Below are 22,442 nucleotides of genomic sequence, written 5' to 3'. Positions count from 1 at the left end.
GAGTCTTATTTATATACAAGGACTGCATGAATACGAAGCAAACCGCCGTCTTTTATTCTTGTCAGCGGTTGTTAAGACGTTTCTTCTCTGTTATTTCGGCAATGTCACGGTAAGCTTTAATTAGAACCATTAACATATTTTCTGAAACTCGAGAAGAAGAAAATTTTTTTTTTTTTTGTATAAAACGATGTTCGAAGCAGGCCACAAGCAGCTTTCTTTCTCTCCCTATTTTATTTCCTTTCCACATGTGCTCGGATTCCTAGGACCCCCTCCCGATGGAGCCAGTCACTACCAACTCCGTATATAGTGGAGGTCCGTTCGGTGCCCTTGCATTACCTTGCGAGTGCTCACTGCCCAGGAAGATCCAGCGCTATCAAGACTGGCACCCGCATTGTCGCTCCCACGATACAATTGCTGCGTTCCGTTTCCGGGAATCCACGCTATTGCATCACACGAACAGCGCCACGCTGCACAGGTACGAAGTACGAAGGGAGTGATAACATGGCGGGTTCTCGTAAATTCCCCCCTTATCGCCAATTAGTTGCCATTTTTTCTAGTGCCTCCTCAGGAGCCCAGTGGTCGTCGGTACAATGGGTACGCAGCTGCAGCGATGCCGTTATCGACCGCGTGACGCCAATTGGTGACCAGTCTCGCTGAATGGTGCAGAAATTGAACGCGGGGCACAAGCACCTTTCTTCGTGCTGAATTCAGCCTGTTGCTTTCAGCGTTATGACTTTCCGCTTTAAAACAAAAAAAAAAAAAAAAAAAAAGGAAAGAAAAGCGCGTAGAGAGCTAGGTACAGGCGCCCGCAGACTTAACACGAATGACGCAACTCCGTGGCGTGGACTTCCGCCAGCAGCGCGAAGCGATAATTATCGAGTGCGAAATAATGCTCTCGGAATATCGTACGTTTGCGGCGGCCGACGATAGCTGTTGCGGAGCTCGATTTGAATTCCTTTTCCGCTGTGGCCGATTGCAAAGTGAGTTCGTCATACGTGCGCGTTTTGCTCTCTGCGTTTTGCTCGCGGATGCGGCCTCGCACGCCCGGGCAGCACTTCGAAGTTGTCGCGGGAACCCGAAATTACGCGCTGAGATATAGCTCACGAGTTTCATCCGAAGGGTGCGGATCTAACAAAGTAAATGTAATGGGCAGTGTGGTGCGGTTTCAAGTGAATTCCTCAGGACGTTGCAGTGTGTCGTTCTCAAGGGGCGAAAAAAGCAACGCGGCAAAAGCGAGCTAGTGTAGCCGGTAATGTTCGACAGAAGATAAAGCTGCCGCATCGAATCATGCCACGCTGTTCTGATATTCTGACGAGACGTAGCAGGAGTTACGTGTTTCGGAAACACACAACTGATTTCAATTCAGGCTTTCAGAGCTCTAACTTGTGAGCGGCATAAAACAAAAACGTTGCTTAAGCTAAGTGTGAACACAGTTGCTATCGATGCAACGTGTCGAGGGTTACGTGCCAAAGAAGCCGATTGACTGTACTCTATGGCAAGGAACAGAAAGTACACAAAGACAGTGCGGAATTGATGAAAAATAGCTTAAAGTCCTTAATTGGGGCGGTAAATATGTTTGGGTTGTGCATGCTATAATAATTTAGTATGTGTGGTAAAGTAAAAAGAAGGCTCTGGTTACCGTATAACTTCCTCGTTCGAGGAACGCCCCGTATTTGTTTATTACGGGTGTGAAAGGGATTTTCGTAAGGCTTAAGTCCAGCAATAGTCTTCAAGAAGTCGGTTGAGCATTGAGGTGATAATTTAAAGCAGTGCAGTAAACGATGAATCCTATATTGTGGAAATAATGTTTCCGCGTGGGCAGTGTAACATGCACCAGCCATCAGTCTAATTGCCTTCTTTTGGAGACCGAGTGTGATGGTTAGATTTGTTTTGGATGTTGTACCCCAAACGAGGCGATAGTAGTTTATGTGGGATTTAATTATAGCGTGGTAAATAAGAAGCTTGTGCTTGGGGGAAAATTCGTTCCGAAGTCTTGAGAAGAAGCCAACAGATCTAGCAAGCTTGCTTTCGATATACATTATATGGTCAGACCACCTCATGCGAGAGTCGAATACAACACCGGGCGATTTGAACTTGTCAATAATGTTATTTTCTAGATGCAGAGTATTGTTTACAGTAATATCCAGCCTAAGGGGCCGAAAAAAGACGGCTTTGGTCTTGTTAGAGCTAACTAACTACCAAATCGTTAGCTGTGGACCATTTGTGGAGAGCACAAAGAACCAAACTTGCACTATTGATTAGTTCGTCGGCAGAAGAGCCCCCAAGAAAAAACTTGTGTCGTCAGCGCACTGAATACAAGTTGCTCGCAAGGTCGTTAGCATAGACATTAAAGAGGAACGGGCCGAGAAGGCTACCTTGCGGGACACCACATTCAATGAAAAGGAAGCTAGACTTGTGATTATCGACCGAAACGACCTGCTGGCGCATGTTTAAATACGAACGAAAGAGTTGGAGGGAAAGACTACGGACACCATAGTTTTTAAATTTACAGAGTAGTATTTCATGATTAAGAAGGGCGAAAGCTTTTGTAAAGTCGATGAAAATACCAAGGGTCAAACTTTTAGCTTCGATATATTATTGAAAATAATTTATTTTTGCAAGAGCAAAGCAGATTCAGTGGACCAATTGCCCCTTCGAAATCCAAACTGACTGGCATTTATTAAGGCATGTTTAGAAAAGAACCCATCGATTCTCTTGAGCATTACTTTTTCAAAAGCCTTTGAAAAAACAGGAATGTCCCGATGTCCCTCATAGGACTGTAATGTCCTATGAGGGACATCGCATTGAAGAGGTCTTGACTGATTTGGGCTACCAGCGGTGATTCAATGAGAGCTGATATTTTAACGCGGAGACTAAAGAGAGTCAAAATTCAAAATTGCCGTCCAGGCAAATGATTAAGACATTGCCGCAGACTTCAGTTCTGTGCAAAGAGTGTGAGTTACTCATAGGAAAAAATTAAAGCTCAAAAACACGACGCTGAGAAAACTGTTTCCCTCAACAAAAGCCGATTCAGAGTTCTAAAGCGCCACAAAATTTTATACTGAGAATATCTCATTTCTGAATAGTTTCTGAATATATGGGTCGACATGGAAGCGCACCATACTGCTCATAACACTTATTTCGTTTTATCCGCAACGTTCGGACGAAACTCGCGAGGCCCCCACCGTGGTGGTCCAGCTGTTAAGGTGCTCGAATACTGTTCCCAACTCGCGAGGCACGCGAGCTGCGGCAGAGTAACGTGCAATTTCTGGTTCCCACGATATAAAAACGGCGTCCCCAGGCGTGCGGATCCTTATCCGCGAGCAAAACGCGGAGAAACGTCTACGTAACGAGCTCGCTGTCTACGCAGCGATCGGGCCCAGTCGAAAGAGCCGTCAAAGCGAGCTACACACCAGCTATCGTCAACCGCCTAGTAAACGCTTGTAAACGTACCCAACCCAATGAATACCGCTTCGCGGTGCTGGCAACAGTCCAAGCTACGCTCTGCGTCATTCGTGTTATTTCTGTGCGCGCCTGTACTTAACATCGTGAAACGAAAGCCCCGCGGGCTTTACACCTTTCTCTAATCAACCATGGCGCAACACTGCATGGTTAAATTAGCGATAACTGTATTACACATAGTAAAACCGGCGTTTGCGGACAATATAGGGAACGCCTGTGTGCGTTATGTATGATTTCGTTCAAAGCCCTCGCAGCAAGAGATGCGACAGGAGCACCCTAGTTTCTCGCTCCCAGCTGACTACTCGAGCTCGTCGCAGTAGGAGCTCGGCGGTGCATATCGCGGCGTCGAAAGCCTTCTAACATAGTGACTAGCGCACGAGGAAGACGCACACAGAAGGTATGGGGACACGGCACACGTTAGACTGCCAATGCTCTTAATTGGGCTAGTTGGTGTACAGATTCTTGTGCGCTAGCCACTATATGTAAGGATATGCACGCGGACTTGTCCAATTGACAGTCTTCTACCCTGTCGTCTATCCTCTCAACTGCACACAGAATGAGGGATACGAAGCCGGATGAAGGTATATATACTTGGAAATGGGACAAACGTTGCGTGCTCCCACTGCGCATGGAACGATTAAAAAAAATATAATAAAAGGAAAATCCGTGTGAAGAATTTTCCGTCGGGTTGTGCCTCATGAAGTAAGCAGAGGAGAATTCCGGGCACGTCAAGGCTGTGGCGGCGATTTGCAGTTAACCATTAGCGCTCGCGACCACTTAAGTTGTAATCGCCCCAGCACCGATGCGGCATGCTGAACATGATGCGGCGGGATGACCAGTCATTCCGCGAAGAAGTCGACATCGGATAGAAGCTTGTAGGACCACAGCCCCATTAGCATTTTACAAAAGATACTTGTTAAAGCTATAAGAAAAAATACCCATTAAAACGGATATCTCTATCCTTTTGTTCGTGATCGGACCCATCTGAAAGATGAACATCGACGTGACATGCGTTTCTCAGCGACGCTTGCTGCTGATTCAGTCCTTCTGTCATGCATTAGTGCAATCTTGCTAGAAAAGTGAATACTGTTTCTTTTGCTCCGATTGCCGCTAAAGAAAATAAAATGGGCGGCGGTCGCCGAGCAGCTGAGAGAGGAAAAAAACTCTTGCGTCTGCACACATTTACACCCGCTACTCACTCGATAAAGCTGAGCGCCGTTTTCTGACTGAGTAAATTAAGACGAGAGCTACCGACTTGTCCTGAAGGCAGTGCTGAATTCTGTATATTGTATGACAGGCATTAACATAAGAAGTGAGAATGACAATATCACGCATATTCAGCAGCGGCTCTTATAGAAATGCCGTGCTTTCTACCAAACATATACTTTTTTTCCTCTTTGAAGAAAACTTGTATTAGATCCATTGCGGCTGCACCGAACATCGCGCACAAGTAATGCTTCTCGTTCGAAAAATGTTAATTAAACGAAACAAGACGAATAACTGCGCGCAGAAATGAGGATGTGCATATATGCTTCAGTTATTGAAAGCTCGCCGCCGCTGGGAGTGTATGCATACTGTACGCGTTTGCATGCGCAAAAGGAGAGAAACTGCCCCGCCAGCGTCCTCACTTTGGAGCCATAGAAAGGCTGCCGGAAGAGAGAGCACGCATCTCCGTGGCAAGGAAGCGTCGCGCGCAACGGGGTCACCACGTCTGGATACGCACCGTGCGGGGCTCGTGGGCAATCACCTCGCTGGCCTTCTTCTTCTCCACCACGCAGCTCACCTGGGCCCGTTGGTTCTTCTTGAGCAGTTGCTGCAGAAGTCAGGGAGAGACAGAGAGATGAGCGGCGCGCCCTCTTTACTCGTGCAAAGCGCTTTCTTTGTCCACGGTTCTCGAGAGCTGCCTTCCGCTGCAAAATACGTCCTTCGCATCCCCGTAGCACATTTCTTTATGTTTCGATTCCAAAACAGAATGCCACGCTTAGGAAGTCTGCGGACGTATAGATTTAGGTTGCGTACTCGCGGCGAGCAGGGCCGGGTGAGCAATAGAATGCGTAGACGGGCTGCTGGTGCTTTCTGCTCTACATGTTCGTCTCAGAACTTAAAATTGACCTTCTTTAATCACACTTGGTGATACTATCTGTCTGGTGCCTGTGTGGCGGAACAAGCGCACCGCAGGTTCGGAGCGCAATAAAATGGACACCGCGGTATCTTCCATATGCTCGCCGTAATGTGGGTGCTCGCCGTCAGGCACCTAATGACGAGCCGGCTTGTTACCCACAGTCAGACGGAGCGCCACTTCCTCGTGCGGATCATGCTGTCTGGTTGGCGCAAAGAAAATTGTCGTGCGCTGAAGCCATTAAGGTAATTCTGTGCCCTTCTCAAATTCCCCAACACAGCGAGCCTTGGAATGGCGCTCCGTCCGCTGTTTTTCCTTTCTCTCTGCTGCCACTAAGATCACTCTGGAAAAGTGGTCTGCAATTTTCAGTGGCCATAAAACCCTGCTATATTTTAGTAAACAGCTGCGCATGCGCGGAAAAAAATGGCCGCGGTTTTCAAGAGGAGACCTATAGGCCACATTTGCTGGTGCTGCACTGATCGTGATGTGCTTGCTGATCCTTGAAACTTATAATAATGCAAAACACTTACTGGCATAGGCAGTTATTAATTACTCCTCCCCACGTTTGAACATGCCGAGCCAAACCGCGCTTTTTGCTGCGTTCCTTTACCCTGTATAACTGCACCCTACAATATTTTGCTTCAGTTGCTCCTTCAAATACTAGCTGCCCTCCGGAAAAAAAGAGATACTCAGATGACAGTACAATATCGCCGTGGCAATGGTTCATCCAGCAGACATGGGACTAGGTAAAGCCTCTTTCGTTGGGTTGCGTTTGCAGCTTATGCATGTGACGTATTGGAACTTTGCACTAAGATGTGCGCTTGGAGCCCCTTTCCCATCATCACTGTACTTGCCGTTTGAGAATGGCCGACGTGCTTAGGAAGAGAAGAGCATTATTAAGCACATGAAATTGAGTAAGGCGCAGGCCCCATCTCAGAAACCTGATCTGTGCCCTCCTAGAGATTTTATACTCTACCACGCAATCACAGGCAAATCACGGAGTCCAGATGGCATTATTCCAGTCTATTTCGTTCAACCTGGTTTTCTCGCGCTTGAGAAGAAAACAAAAAACGAAAAAGTGCCGAAGTGAGTTAAAGAAAAAAAAAAGTGTAGCAGACAAAAAGTGGTAGTAGAAAAAAAAAGAAAAAAAAAAAGAAACGTGTAGCTGCGTTGCTAGCGGCCTTTTCCTATCCGTTGACAGCTGCTTCCGTCTGCTTGCATAAGGAAGCAGCGCGTGCTCTCGCGAGGCTCTTTCAACCTGTCCGATACGTCGGCCCTCAAAGCGGACACTTTCGATCAAAGGGGCGCAGTACGACGTCGCGGGCCTCTGCTACGACGCAAAAGCGAGCTGCTCCCTACACGGTCCGCTATTGATCGGCACGTTAGAATCGCTGGTTTGTTTTAGCTCGGATGTGACGCCCAACCTTTGCAGCACTCCGTCCGGCACTAGTACTTGGTCCGGAGGATAAGTGGACTTTGGCAACGGCGCGAAGCGATTACATGTTCTCAGCAGAGGGAATGGCTGCTATTATGAGCGACCTTGGAGCCTAATCGCTTTCAGGCATACTGCATTAAAGCGAATATCCAGCCTTTAGACTAGATCGCTGAAGCGGACTTGCACTATACCACGGCACAGTCTAGCATAAGCAAAGTTGGGGAAATTATGTGCAGGGATCAAATCAAGGTAACGCGCGTGCAATGAAATAAGTCGCGTTTTTGGAAGTGAAAATGGATGTGGCGTATGCCGACATCTGCAACAGGCACGCCATTGGTCCACTGCTGCCACGACAGCGTCCAGAGAGCTGCGCCTGGTTCTGCACTCACCCCGGCGAGCGGGTCCAGTTGCAGCTTGAGTGGCATGGGCAGCTTGGAGATGACACTGCCGCTGGCCGCCGACGATAGCTCCCCGCCGGCCCGACCCTGCGCGCAGTGAGCACATATGGGTCGAACGAAAACGGATCGACGGAGGGCAAGAGCCGGACGGTTTCGCGCTCATGCATATATATTGAAAAATTAAGGCTTGCGCGCAGGTAGCACTTTTTGACTCTTACAGGGCTCTCGCGCACCTGCCGCCCTCACCGTTCGCCCGTTATGTTAGGTTGCACGCAACATAGTCGGGAACTGCTAGAGACACGGAGGTCGGGGCATTTGCTTCTTGCTCATTCTACTTTTTAATCAAAAGTATTTCAGGTATAAGTGACTGCACTACTAGTTTCTTATTCATCAACAACGCGCAATGTTAAACAAAAAATACCCCATGTTTTTCTTGGTTTCAGAGAGGGTGGGCTTCCATCGCACGACACACACGTTTCATATGCCAAGTGTTAGGTACTTAAATGTAATCGAGATTTTAAAGAAGTTGTAAGTATATGCTATCCCAGTGAAACTACCTGAGGGCTGTTGAGTGTAGCGTGGCGTAGTCTGCAGTATTTTTGTCGCTTCCCAATGTTGGAACAACTAATTACGTAGCTAGTGGCTCACCGCTGTTGTTTTCACCGTCGCAAGCGGTGCGATAATAGCAACTGCAAACAAGAATCTTTCACTCGCCTTGGTGCATCGCTATTGTCTTCCTGACACAAGAACGCGTACTGAATAGAATTCATTTATTTAAAAAAAAAAATGCTCACCGTTCAATGCTCTCTACGAGAATTAGACTGTGCATGCAAAGATGTTGCGGCAAGTGTGGAAAGTCGGGACATAAGCTCTGCAGTCGCCAACAAGGAATACACAGCAAATAGAGGTCCGGTTCCTGGTGACCGCTACATAGGAGCACTGCGGTGCCATGCATAGTTAGGCCCTACTTTCGATCAAAGCCATGGACAGAGGCCATACACGGGGCACGCGTTTCTTCACGCGCCGCGGCCGAATTAATGGCCCCTCGCGGGTCGCACGCACTGACGCGCGTGCACTGCAGAAACCGGCCTTCGGCTTATGCAGTGCACGGTTGAGGTCGCTCGGTTCACGAAGCCACATGTATGCCACGCCGCTTTGTTTGCCTGCATGCGCCGAGTATGCCGCTCCGGACGAACCAAGAAAGGCCCCCTGGGAGTCAGTTTTTAGATCGAGGCTTTTCACGATGCCTGCTTCTCGAGTGCGTGATACGGTCATATTTTCCCATTGTCTGTGGCGGTTGGCCAGGTTTTAAAAAGATGTCGCGTGTACCTTGAGTGCAGCGGCCTGGGGCGGAGGTGCGCAGGCGCAGTGCAGGTGTTGCTGGGCGCGCAGGTGCACCACGAGTACTACCACGACGCCCACGACGACGCTGATGGCGACGAGGGCGCTGGCGATCACCACGCTCACCTTGAGCCGCTCCGAGCCCGGCCGCTGGTAGGCCTGCGCGGCAAGGGTTCAGAAGCGATTGTAAAAGCAAGCAAGGTCATGCGGGCGGAGTAAGGTACGCGTCAGCCCGAGCACTGTGGTGGGGATCGAAGTAACAATGTATCTGGAGTAAACTTGGCCAGCATGATTGATTGAAGGAGATAATCAGTTTAGTTTTTTTGTACACATGTATCTTTGGTTCCTCCAGATTTTCTGGTCATAGAAATCCTGACCGCAGCTAGAAAGAAAGAAAGAAAGAAAGAAAGAAAAGAAAGAAAGAAAGAAAGAAAGAAAGAAAGAAAGAAAGAAAGAAAGAAAGAAAGAAAGAAAGAAAGAAAGAAAGAAAGAAAGAAAGAAAGAGCAAGCGCAAATCGGGATGTCAGTCTGTGACTACATCTGTGTGCACGCCCCCACTGCATCCCGCGACGCATTGCAGCAGCAGTGATTGAGCCATAAGGCCGCTGCCCTCAGAGATGCTGCTGCAATTTCCGTCGGCCGGTCATGCGTCCCCACGAGATGGTCGGCACCACGGTGGGCGGCACGCAGCAGCGCCCGTCGTGAGCTCGGGGGGCGCCTCGTCACTGGAACGACCCGCATGAATGCGCTCGCTTACGCCATTCCTCCTGACTCAAGTTTGTATGCGGTGGTAAATCTCTGTCATGAGCCTCGACTGTACGCGTCGAAACGAGCACTCTGGGGCTAGCGAAATATTTTCGACTTAATTTTTTTTTTGTACTTTACCAAAGAAGGAAAGCGACGAAATTCCGCACCAGAGAAAATAAATAACCTGGCTGAAACCAAACCTAAACTATGCGAGTTTCCTTAAAATGTGCTGCGCTGGTCTAAAGAAGCATTTCACCCTGGCATCTACTATCGGCAAATACACGGAACACAATTCAATATTTTCTGTAAGTGACCTACACAAAACTATTTGACCTTGTCGGGCACACATCGCTGGGTTTCTTTGTTTTTCGCAATTCGCAAGCAATACCACCGGATGTGCACAGCTGCTGCTATGATCAGGCATATCGCTGTTTTGCGCCGCTCTTGGCAAAATAACGAGAGTGCAGAGGTAAAATGCTACGGCACTTACGTCTGAAAACAGCTGGCGTTAAATGTGTACATATCATGCCCTCTGCGGTCAGCTGCCGCGAAAGGCCTATGTCCGCCTCGTCGTCTGCTATATTGCTCTCTGTTGTCGACGCAGCTCTGAAATCTAAGAAATCATGTTTCTTCAATATTTTCGGGAGCTTTCAAAGACGGAACCTTATTCTAAGATAATGAAACGCTGAAACGCTGTATCAGAGCGGCGCGGCATGCACAGTATAGGCAAATGCGTGAAATTGTCATGTGCACATTAACTCGAAAACTCAGTGAACAAAGAAAAGAAAGCTAAGTACAGTGTGTCAATTTCCTTCGTTGTGCCTTTTTCGCTAGCGGTGATAGGACAGAAGGTATATAGAATTTCTTCTCATGGCGTATTTTCATTAAACCTTCTTCAAATTGCACATATCATCTATAGAATGATGGGCAACCATTCAGGGGGTTCAGATTGCGTTTTAACAATCCTCGCGATCAAGTTTTCTCGGACACTGCAGGACGTATGCCAGGGATTCCAAGGCGAACCACCGTTCGTGTTTTCCAGGTACTGCGCCGCGCTAGCCACATGATTATGCCATAAGGTACATCATCGTCGTTCTCTATAAACAAGAAGCGGATTTCGTAAATGGTGACGGACAAAATCGTTTTTCAACGTTCGCTGTTGGGTGCACCAGTGGAATACAGCTTCCCAGGAATCTGCAAACACGTGTTTGGAAGGTTAGCAGATCAGATGGTACTGGGAACTGTGTCTGTGTCTCCTCTTGTCTTCGTTGTATACGCTGTACCGATGAAGAACTGCCTAAGAACTGGAAGTGGAGACAGCATTTTTATGAAACTTAAGGGAATCCTGCAAGATGAAGTAGATTTGTAATAAAGGAGTTTTAATCGACAATATTTTGAAACAAACACTCCGGAGATGCTGCCGGCAAACACAGCATGGAGCCTATAGCTACCATCGTGATCGCATCGTTACAAATCTGCGCTAATCCAAATCCGTAAACACGCAGCAGATAGAACACAAACGCAACGCTATACATATCAGAATTAGGCGATAACTCTTCGCAGGGATTGATTGCTTCGCGCGAAGCAGTGCAGTCAAGCATACGATGATGTCTGCAACAGCATGACCGATGAGCGGATGCTCGTTCCCACTCCCGATTTCCGGTCTGCTTCGCTTCTGGACCACTGCATCTGGAAATCAAAGCTCGCACGAGATCATCAATAATCCGGAAGCTTTTACAACGGCTAACATGGGAGAGGAAGCCCGTGTTCAGTAAACCACACCAAAACTACACCAAAACTCACTCATCTGATTTCTTTTATAACGAACGGTACGTAACCATAGACAGCCGCACTGAAGATGCTGCCTTGAGCGAGAACAAAAAAAAAAAAAAAAAAAAAAAAAAAAAAAAAAAAAAACTGGAGACGTGTTTACACGCGCTCAAAATAGATCGAACGTGTTTTAGCAGGCTTGGAAAGATTTAATACAGTCGTTTTTCGGGCGCAGCTACTTGCGCCCGTCCGCCTCCCCACTGGCGCGCTCGCGGGCTTGGGGCGGAAGAGGTGCTTTACGATGTTTTGCGCGCGAAAGATGATTCCAGCACTCTGATTGGCGCGCCTAGCGAATACCAGGCCTGGCCAGGCTGCCTCGAAACCGCCACGATGGTTCTCGTCCGCTACTTAATTACTACCTCAGCCGCAGAGTTCTTGAGCGGCTGCATGTCCAACACAAACAGAGCTAATTCGCTATTTGTCGAACCAATCGCCCAGCAACAGCGTATGCGTGTACGTACGCGCCAGCGGCGTCTGCTATATCGGCATCGACTTGGTGAATATTCTGCGTTATCGCACCGGAAGAATAATACGGCACGGACTTCACGCACTTTTGGATATACTACTGCCCCTAAAATAAAACGGAGCACACAAACGAACAAAATTTAATCATGAAGTATTGAAATTGTAGCAGGTCTAAAATGGATGAACTTAGGCTGCAATTACGATAGCGAATTTCCAAAACAGTTATCTTGTTACTTCTATTTTGAAACTTGGTAGCCAGAATACTTTAATCATCTTTATGTTGTTTCTGGATCAGGCTACCTGTTGTGATTTACTCCCGCAATGATATCATCTCCACAAGCTCGTTCTTGTTGCCACACCTCTCAGTGTGCCGCAGAAGCGTCCAATGTACTTTGAACTCTGGAGGAAGTTTTATTCTACTAACAAGTTATGGTTCCCCTCATTATGACAGAGGTTCAACTGGTTATTTTTTGTCCTTTATTCTGAGTAATCACCGTCAGAAAAATATATATATATATATATATATATATATATATATATAGCATGTTCAAAGAATCACATTGAAACACTTAAAAAATCTTTAATAAGGGAGCAATTACTCACTGACATCCACCCAAGTGCAGCCATACGGCTACAAAGGAAAGCTTTCGACGTTTCGACCTTTCTAAAGAATTCGTGAGAAAGGTCATGATTCCTTAGAAAGGTCGTGCTACGACCGAAACGTCGAAATAAATATGTTTTAAGTTTCTCAATGTGACTCTTTGAACATACTAATTTTAATCAGTTGCCTTAAAAACGTTTGATATCGCTAATATATATATATATATATATATATATATATATATATATATATATATATATATATATATATATATATATATATATATATATATATATATATATAACGTAGCTATCCGTTTTTCAAGATCTACAACTTTTGCATTGACATTTTTTCTCTCAAGCCAATAATTACAAAAATAGCTCATTTGTCTTGACTAATAAATTAATTTTAGTTAACGAAAAAAAATACGGGAGGTTAGCATAGGTGACTCTGAACAGCTCTGAATTGGCATAACTGCGCTAGGGCTAATCATATTTTTAAAAATCTTGGTCCAAGTTAGCTGGCACAACGAAATGCGAATATCGGCTTTGCATTAGGGTGCGTTGCGCGGGCGTAGTTTTGCAGGGCGCGGTTTGATTCGCTTACGATTGCAATGGCGGGGGTATTGTAGAGGCCAAGCGATGGCTGTCTTCTCGGTGTCACCTTTATGTCGATCGCGCATCGTCACCAGGACGAGACCTTGGATTCCATCGGGTCACAGACCGCTAAGATTACAAGCAGGCAACACGATTTAAAACATGTACAGAAAGGAGTTTATCAGTGAAAAATGTTTAGTTGCCATTTCCAGACTTAGTTATTGTTCAATTCACGAACGGAGAGCAAATATGAACGTCTGCTTTCATCCTTTATAAGAAACTAGCCAATGCTATAGCAGCACGAATACGATGGACACCATAGCGACACATACTATAGCTATTCCAAGATAAATAACAGCAAAATGATCTTTGCAATGAAGGGACCGATAAAGTGACCGTTTAGTAACAAACACTCACCTAGCGCAGTTAGTTGTTTGCATTGCGTTATCCCAAGCCCTGGAATTAGCATAATGACAAAACGCACGTACATGCACGCACACTCTCAGAAGTGCGCAATAGTAGATGGCGCAGCATAATGCAGTTTGCGCGCGAGAATTTTTGCTGGCGTACTCAGCATTCGTCTTCCGATGCTCGCGACAATGCGAGCCAAGAATGGAGGCATCAAAAGCAAAAAAGATTAATGAACTTCGGTCATTTGATGAACATAATCAGTCCATTGTGTCTTTACTTTATATAATGAGCGAGGTACAATTAACGCAAGAAATATGAGGTGCTATCAAATGAAAAATTGTGGAGGTCATTTTTACAGGAAGCGAAAACAGTGATTTTGCGTTGAGCAATAAAAAAAAAAAGCAATCTGTTGAAAACAGAAATTACTATGAGTAATTAAGCTTAACGAAAGGCTACTAAGAATATTACCTGCAGCTGATGAACGCAGCCCGTGCACTCGCGCCGCTAAAATATCTTGAACAATTCTAATGCGTCTTAAACAGGATCGGTCAGTTTTCCTTCGATGTATTGTACCGTTCGTTGTTGCAGTCAGCAAGGTCCAGTAGTAGTGTCGGACCTGTCCTTGAGGGAGTACAACAGTGTTACGGGATTTTTATGTGGTCCCTTAATTTTCTGGGACCGCGAGTACTCTCCCCCTGTCAAACACTTTTCACGGAGCCTCTTATCCGGGTCGCTGAGTTGGACACTGTTTGCTTTCTCTGGACAATTAAGCTTCTTCTGAAGCCTATACCTAGCCCATGTACTCATGTTTTAGTTAGAGTTACTCTGCTCTTAACAATGGCATTTACCGAAATGTCCAGCATAGTTTAAAATAAAATATTGGCAGAGGTTATTGTCTGAGCGTTAACTTCGTTGATAGCGGAGTTAAGGCATTTCTGGATTTTAATGTAAAAAAAAAAAAATGTCACGATCATTATACTCGTTATGAATTTCTTCGGTGCTGAATAACAATGCCTCCTCTGCGAACTCATGTGAAGAAAGTTGGGCGCACCACTTGGCTTCACACATGGGCTAAATAAAGTTCAGCAGGAAGAAATGATTGCCAGTATGAGCTGAACCTACTTAAGTAATGTTTAGGCAATTCCATGTTTGCCAGGTTAGATCAGGTTAGGTTATCCCTATTACGAAAAATAGAATATTTTTTGTGCTTTAAAAGGGCACCTTCTATTTTATTTTTATTTTTTCTGTTTCTCCTCGAAAACTTTCACTGCACACGATTTAGCATCCATGCCTTCCTTTACTTTGACAAATCGTCCTGTTTGGAACCATGCGTAAGATGAAACAACTACAGCCACAGGTTACCACAAAAAATGGTAGTTTTTCTTCAGGAGGGAGAAGATTTCAAAATAAAAACAAACCGTGCTTTAGAACAATGCCAGACTCAGTGATTCCAACCTCTCTTTCCGAAGTAGCCATTCCACTGCATGAAATTTTGTCCACTGTCAAATCCATGCACATAGTAGTAATAATAACAATAAAATTGAATTATTAAAAAAATAAAAAAGGTTATGATCAAATCAATTTTGTCGAACAACCTTCTTCTAACATTCATAATTGAAGCCACTTGTTTCACCCAAGCGTAATTTTTCAAGCGGCCGAGTCATTATATAGACTCACAGCCCAAAATTTTGTGCACCTCAAACATGGGGATCAACACGACACGTACTTAGCCGGCGTAAAAATCCGTTTTTCTAGCACAAAATCACTTTTTTTTTTTTTCGAAGCTGCGCGCTCCAGCGATATTCTCCCACAGCAGGGCATGCAGAAAGGAAATATAAACGGTGTGCACATTATTGTTCCCATTGAGATCATTCAGGAGACGACCTGAAGGAAGACTTACGTGACAAAAAAAAAAAAAAAATAAAATAAGCGCAACTGAGATGCTTCGCTCTAAAATGTGTTGAAACAGGTAAACGCGTTTTGACGGACCTAGTAAAGTTCATAAATTCGTGGGAAAACATTACTACTACCTTGTCTCGTCAATCGTGACACTCGTGAAGGATTAATGCCTTTTCATACTTTCGTGATTTTTATTGGTCTGCTGCACACGAGCCCGCAGAAACGATCCTTTTCCAGGAGCACACATTTCGCAAATATAGGGGCAACATGCGGTCCAAGCCTTGGGCGCAGTAAAAAAGGAATCACTTAGCGGCAGGAGGCAATGGTGTCCTTGTCTGCATTTTGGTCATCTTTGTTTTCCACTTTTTTTTTCCATTCCGGGAGCTTTCTGTATTTTTGCAATCTCATGAAGATGCACAATGTGAAAGGGTGATGGTGTTTGATGCGTTTTTGTATTCTTTGTATTCGTTTTTCCAGTGCATTGTCACATTGTCTGAATATTTCCCAGTGTTCTTATATTTTTTTCCCAATGTTATGCCTTGTCGACTACATGTCTGCAACAAAAAACAAACTCACTCCTGTAAAAATCCCTGAAGGTATTGGCAGTATATTTAAATAAAAAGTAAAAAAAAATAATATCGCTAATATATGTAATGTAATGCCTCCAAAGCACCCTAAATCGCCTTTTGCACAACCGTCAGAGCGGGATCGAGGAGTCAGCAGCGCGTGCAGCGGTGTGGAGAAATAAGCGGACACGCCCATCTTTGGAATTACGCTCCCTAGGTCCGACTGCATGGGATGGCCGGAGCAAGCAAGCGCTGACCGAGGCAGCCGTGGCTGAACCAACTTCATGCAGCATCAGGTCCTCCGCCTTATTGTTCGGATCGGGCGAAGAGGCGAACGAGCGCAGGAAGCTGCACCGAAAAACGATTGTATAGCGGCCTTTAGTGAGCGCACGGCGTACGAATTAGTCGCCAAATGGTCTTCGAATGAAAGGCACGCATGACCCAGTGAGACGAGACTGCGTGAGCGATGCCTTCGGAAACAATGGTCACTAAGCAGTCGGCTAGATCTGTACACACGACCTCAAAAAGAAGGGACGAGTGAAGGTGAACAGTCCAAAGTCCGGTGGAGATCCTGCGTCGTTCTCTTCCCAACCCTTGAGTTGACGAGTGCAGAGCCAAAGCAAGTATACTCAATCTGCGAGACCCGAGAAGAAAGCCATTTTCCACGAGGTGTGGGGTGATTCCGTAAGCGCTTGTGTACGGTGTGTTGGAATTTCATCCTTGAAGGCTGACCATGGCAGCCGCCGACACACACCGCCCAAGGATCGTCGAGAAGCGAGCGACCGGACGTGGGAAAACATTTCAAGCCTCCGTTTAGAAGGCCATAGAGCCGTGGGCGCTCTTCTCGGCGTGGCACTGCAATCAACGAGACGAGCGTCCGAGGACGGCTCCAGGACGAGGACGGCTCCAGGACGACGCCCCGCCCTGTCTACAGCTTTAATTGATATTAGGGACGATGGGCAAACAGCCATCGATACGCAGAAAAAAAAAAAAAAAGTCACCTTTTAATATCCTGTCAGTGACGCACGATAAACGCGGCGTCGAGAAGCTCATATACGCCCACCTCTATAAAGGACATTTTAACGAGCACGGCGCGAGTGGAGTGGCCACTTACTGGATGGAGGCTTCGCGGACCCCGGGCTCGAGTCTGCACGGCTGCCGGGCTGCACGGCTATCGGCTATTGAGACACCACGTCCCTATCGTCTCGGCGCGGGCGCCTTTTTGATGGCCGGCTGACCTCCTTCTCGCCGAAGTAACACGCCACCACGCCCGGCTGCCGCCGACAGCGCAAACAATGGGCCCCAAAACTGGCAGAGAACAATCAGCCAGGGCCGCCACTTCCTATATTTTTGTGGCGACGTAGTGCGTTGCGAACGCGCCCATTATTATTCGCTATATTCTGCCCCCGAATACTGCAGGGCAGAGAGGGAGAGCCCCATTGCGTGCGAGATTGCGCCGGCGGCCATCGCGTTCGTCCGGCCGGCCAGTTTCCTGCTGGTCTAGATGTTTCTTCAGCCGCAAAGAGCTAGATATTTCCTTCTTTAACGAAATAAGGGGAGTAAAATAAAATGACGGAGAAAGAGACGTCTGGAGGCCAGGCGTAGGCTTTCTCGGACGGCCGCTGGACCGAAGACCCCAAGGCCGCCCGCCCTGGGCGTAGCAGGGCGGACGGAGAGAACCCTTTGGCACCCTCGCCTCGTCCACTGGTGGTCGGACGCTATATTTAGACCCTGACAGGCCACCGGGCTGGGACGTCGCGGGGGCAGCGCTATAGTCCTCGAGGTCGGAACCGTTCCCTTTGTGTAGGACGGAGACCCCGATCGCTTGCACGTCGGAAGCCGTCCGCTCTGGGTTAGCGGTTGCATCGTCCCGCGACGCTTTGCGGAAGTTGGCCGACAGCGTCTACACCACAGAACACGACGCTAGCACTCGTGTGTCGCTGCCACAAGCGCTTTTATATGCAAGCACCGAGTGTCTGCCTCTGTCGCTGCGCATACGTGACACGAATGTGTAGTTTTGAAATGCTCGCAGCTTGTGCGCGCTTCGGATATGCATCCCGTTATCGTTCGGCTCAATCGCAACTCTCGCCTTCCACCGTTATTTTAACACGACGACCGACATAAGCTTTAATGCCTTACATGGTGGCCAATGGATGGAGTGTGCGAAATATGCCTCCTGATTACGAGTAACCCGTTGAGCAGATATGCGGTTGTCGCTAGAGTAATGTCCCAAAAGCGCTTCGGCAGACCTCTGCGGGACAGACATGAGCACGCTTGCACAGGAGGCGCGAGTGGGCGCTTTCGGAAGGAGTGACATTACCGACTGTCCATTTTTGCGGGATGAAAATTCAAATCATCTTGAGCTGCTAGCTGGCGTGCCGTCGCCGTTGGCACTGTCCAGCTGGCACGAAAAGTGAGCGGAGCACGCCAGAATATTGCCGCGTTTAAACTACAGTTATCTGCGGTCCAGCGCGTGGGGAGGAGTGGCTACTGTAGAGTCTGAGCTTCACCGAGTATTCTGATCGCTCGTGCCTCATTTGTTAAAGCGACAGCGCGTTCATATTACACTACTTGCGCGTTTGAGGGTGATCATTCCAGGCTTAACGTGTATGTCACAAACCTCCGCCTTTACGGACAACAGAGATGCGGGATCCCATTTACGGCCCTCTATGAGGTTTGAGGACAGTTAAAGGTTACGCCGGTCAACTCGTGAAGTACGTGTGTCGGTGTGCGATTCAGGAATAAGTTCAGGAAAGTCACTTATTTTTATTTTTTTTTGTTAACGAACAATTGGGTATTTATTTCTCAGAGCGAGCAACCGCGAGGGTTGCTCGAGAGACTACATCTCCCCAGAGCGCACTGTCGCGGGCGGGCTGCGGCCTGCCTTTTTGTACTCTCGGCCAGCGCTGCGGCCCCTCGTTAAGGACGCGCGTTGCCCGGTCGCTGCACCCGGAGAGAAATGTTGAAGCATGCTTGGAGGAGCGAGGGATACCGTAACTTCCGCTCTATATTATTTATTTATTTATTTATTTTGAAATACTGTCAGTCCCAGGCGAGATCTTTACAGGCAGGACACAAAACACATACATAAAGTCAGACAATATTTGGAACATGTTCAACGACAGGAACAGTAATTTTGAAATGAAAGGAAAATTGTAGTTAGAAATAAACGAAGCAAGGCAGTGTTGTTCAGTGTATAGTAAAAACTATAGTTTAGCGCTGTTAGGTAACAAAATACATCAATAATGCTGCAAAAAAGCAAAAAAAAAAAAGCGTTGATACATGTAAAAAAGAAAGGTATATGAATGAACATAGAATGGGAATAGCAAAGAAATAAAAGTTTAGTACAATTCCCAAGTTATTAGCGTATGCTGGTAAGGAATCTGCTGGGATAAACATTCATGAATTTGTGCGTAAAAGGTCCTTCACTAGCTTTACAAATTCATCGAGTGTTGAACTGTGTGTTATTGATGGTTTCAAGGTGTTCCACTCTCTAGATGCAAGGGGGAAAAATGAGGTTTTAAAACTGTCAGAATGACAAGAAAATTCATTTATAGTCAAAGAGTGTTTATAGCGTGTGAGTCTTGTATCTTCGATGACGATGTACTTTGATGTATCTATTTTAAAGTGGTGATGCACGAGCTGATACAGAAATTTCAGGGGTGCTAGTAATGCGCGTTTTTTCAAGCTCAGCATGGCTGCTTTTTTAAGTAGGTGAATTGGCGAGTCAGTCATTTTATATTTGTTAAAAATGTAGTACCTTATTGTCTTCCTTTGTATTCCTTCTAGTTTTTTTTTTATGTTTTGCTTAGTTGCCGGGAACCATACGACGATAGCATATTCTACTGTTAATCGTATGAAGGCATTTTAGGCTAGCATTTTAGTTTCGGAAGGGGGGGGGGGGGGTGCATCTCGGAGACGACGTCTAAGGAAAAATAACTTTCGTGTAGCAGCTGCTGTTATGGTATTTACGTGCGAGTCCCATCTTAGGTTATGTGTGAGTATCAAGCCAAGATATTTGTGCTCGCTGACTGGGGTTAGTAAAGTATTGTTTATGCTGGTAAGGAAAATTCATGCACTGTTTTTTCTTGTTATTGGCGGGAAAACATATTTATTAACATTTAGTACCATCTGCCACTCTGTACACCACTGTGACAATGTTTCCAATGCATATTTAGGGCGACATGATCTTCAGAGGAATCAATTTCACGATAAAGGATGCAGTCATCTGGAAAGCCTGATATTTACATGAATATTTTTAGAAAGGTCATTTATAAAGATATGTGAGGCAGCTTGTGACAGTATGCCCTGAATAAACTGCTATATCGAAGTTTATTTGCGCAAGGCGGCTGACATTAGCTTAGATTAGCCGAAGGATTCTCCTGTCGTGCTTTGTCATATTTATTGCCGTATATATAGTGTAAGAGAGAAGATCAATTTAGTTGGCTTATGTGGGAGACCGAAGCGAGGCTGAAAAGGTTGCACTTAAGTTATGCAATCAATTCGAAATCAATAGGATCGAGTACATTGCTCCTGTTTCCCGTTCAAGTGCACGTTATAATAATGAAAATTATTCAGTATCGTGTACATAGTATATTGCTTTAAATACTCAGTTTTTACGTTCAGCGGCTGGAATAAATTTCACAAGTGTGCAGCGAATAGTCCCAAAATGGAAGTGCTGGTTGCTAATTCGGGAGCATCGCTTGTGTGATCCTCATATTGAATTCCTGTGTATGCCACTCCACGCGGTTCGTGCATGATGCCATCATCTATTTCATTATCTTATTTTGTGCGTGCTCACCCTGCTTGGAGTCAAGTGGTACCTCCGTATTAAATAAATAAAATAAATGAATTGCGCTACACTGTACGTATAGACCTGTTCCGGCAAACAACTTTTCCCGCATTCAGCGACTGAGCGCGACATTCAAACGAAGTGAGAAATTCAGTTTGTTATCCATTTTCTATTCACTTCCCGCACCGGGATGTCGTGATGCAGGCCGAAAATGACTTCCAGGACGCGATAAGTTTCGCTAGACGATCTCGTTGTTTTATTTACAGGATAGCGATATAAAGCTTGTAGAAAAAGCATCTGCGAGTCTATTCCAGGTGACAAGAAAACACCACGATGAATGCGATCTTAATTTTGTACGCAGCAGCCATCACTGATGCATGCGAAGCGCACTTTCTTTGTACGATGGTTGTGCACCATGCTTTTGTTCTGCGCGTTTAATTCCCGCTAGGGAACCACACCGGGGTCATTGAACCCGCAGGGTCCTTTGTTAGCGCGAAGCCAGTGCGACGGATCCTGCCGGAGCGCGATACGCGTCTGGCGGCCCACCGACCCGATTCGGGGTCGCTCTATGTACCTTGCTTGGTCCTAAAAATCTCTCCTTCATGACTCTAGTGAGGTGAGAGTCCCTCGCCAAATATGCATGACTGAGAAGAGGTCAGATGAGGTTTATGCTAAAGGATTACTGTAAACATATTTATTTCTGTGCTGGAAAGGGGACATCGCGCTTTGTGTGCGTGGGAGTGTTACGTCCACGTTCTCAAGCACTGTGAGGTTTAATGATAAGATGCACGTGCACTGCGCTCATTCTCACTGATGTGGGCCAGCATTGTGGAACCTGTATAGCTAGGAGTCATCAAATAAGAGGGCCACTCTCACAAGTTGTCATTTAATAGAATGATATTCGATTACCAGACGGCTATCGTGTCAAGCCTGAGCCAACTACCGACTTTTCTAGCGAGAAGAATGCATCTGGTTCTGTTTGTTGCTTCTCGTGACTGGTGTTGTCCGTCTTTCTTCTTCCCGTATCTTTTCGTTGCGCGAAGTTTTGCTTAGCCATGACAAATAAACTCGGCTAGCACCATGCTCTACCGAAGTGCTTCAGCGGGCGTCGGCGTTACGGTAAAAAGGCGACCACAGAATGCACATATGCGCTTGGACACCAGCGCCTAACTCCTCGGGTTATATCTGGGAGAACGACTTCAATACAGCTCACCCTGTCAAACACGAGCCGCCCAATGCGCAACGATATGCACTAGCAACTGTCCAAACAACGCGAAGCCTTCCAAAGGTGCCGCTGTTTCTGGGCGCGATTGTGACCTCAGCTCGATAAGAAGCGAATGAATTGAACTAACATGATACCACGTAGACTGAAATGAGCCCAGATTATGCGTGAAAGCTTGACGCCGGATTTTCTCGGTTGGCGGGGAAAAAGGATGCAAAATTTTAGGGAATTTTGCGTGCGTTGAACAAAGAATATTTCAGGATTTTGTCATGAAAAATTGGAAATTTTAGAAAACACAAAATGAATACATCTTTATATAATAGCGTGGGCTGATTCACCAAAAAGCACGAATATTAATAACGACTTTAGCATTATGAGATCATTCATATGCAAGCATAGGTCGTGATTCACATATTCGATGAATGTAGTGCGTATATTAGTTGCAACAGTACCACCTGTTGCTTGCATGTTGCTGGTGTTGTCTGGTACTAACACCACTATATCTTTTCGCTTCCGTGAGTTTCGGTCACTTCGCGCATCTCGCCAGCAACGTGCACC

The 22,442-nt window shown here is 46.2% G+C and overlaps 1 protein-coding gene across 2 annotated transcripts in view; it reads right to left on the bottom strand.

Moving 5' to 3' along the window:
- LOC146205187 (uncharacterized) overlaps positions 1-22,442 on the bottom strand; it is a 106,704-nt gene that overhangs the window by 10,196 nt on the left and 74,066 nt on the right. For both annotated transcript variants that reach the window (XM_084589875.1, XM_084589876.1), the window contains exons 2-4: positions 8,744-8,914; positions 7,406-7,501; positions 5,186-5,275 (exon numbers count right to left, since the gene is read on the bottom strand). In XM_084589875.1, coding sequence (XP_084446001.1) covers positions 5,186-5,275; positions 7,406-7,501; positions 8,744-8,914 — 357 coding nt within the window. The remainder of the gene's footprint in view (positions 1-5,185; positions 5,276-7,405; positions 7,502-8,743; positions 8,915-22,442) is intronic.

This window comes from Amblyomma maculatum, chromosome 1 (assembly GCF_055883805.1).
Source record: "Amblyomma maculatum isolate TAMU_Amacu chromosome 1, ASM5588380v1, whole genome shotgun sequence".
NCBI lineage: Eukaryota > Metazoa > Arthropoda > Arachnida > Ixodida > Ixodidae > Amblyomma > Amblyomma maculatum.
The sequence above is the reverse complement of the archived record's forward strand: the minus strand, read 5'-3'. Positions and strand labels throughout refer to the sequence as shown.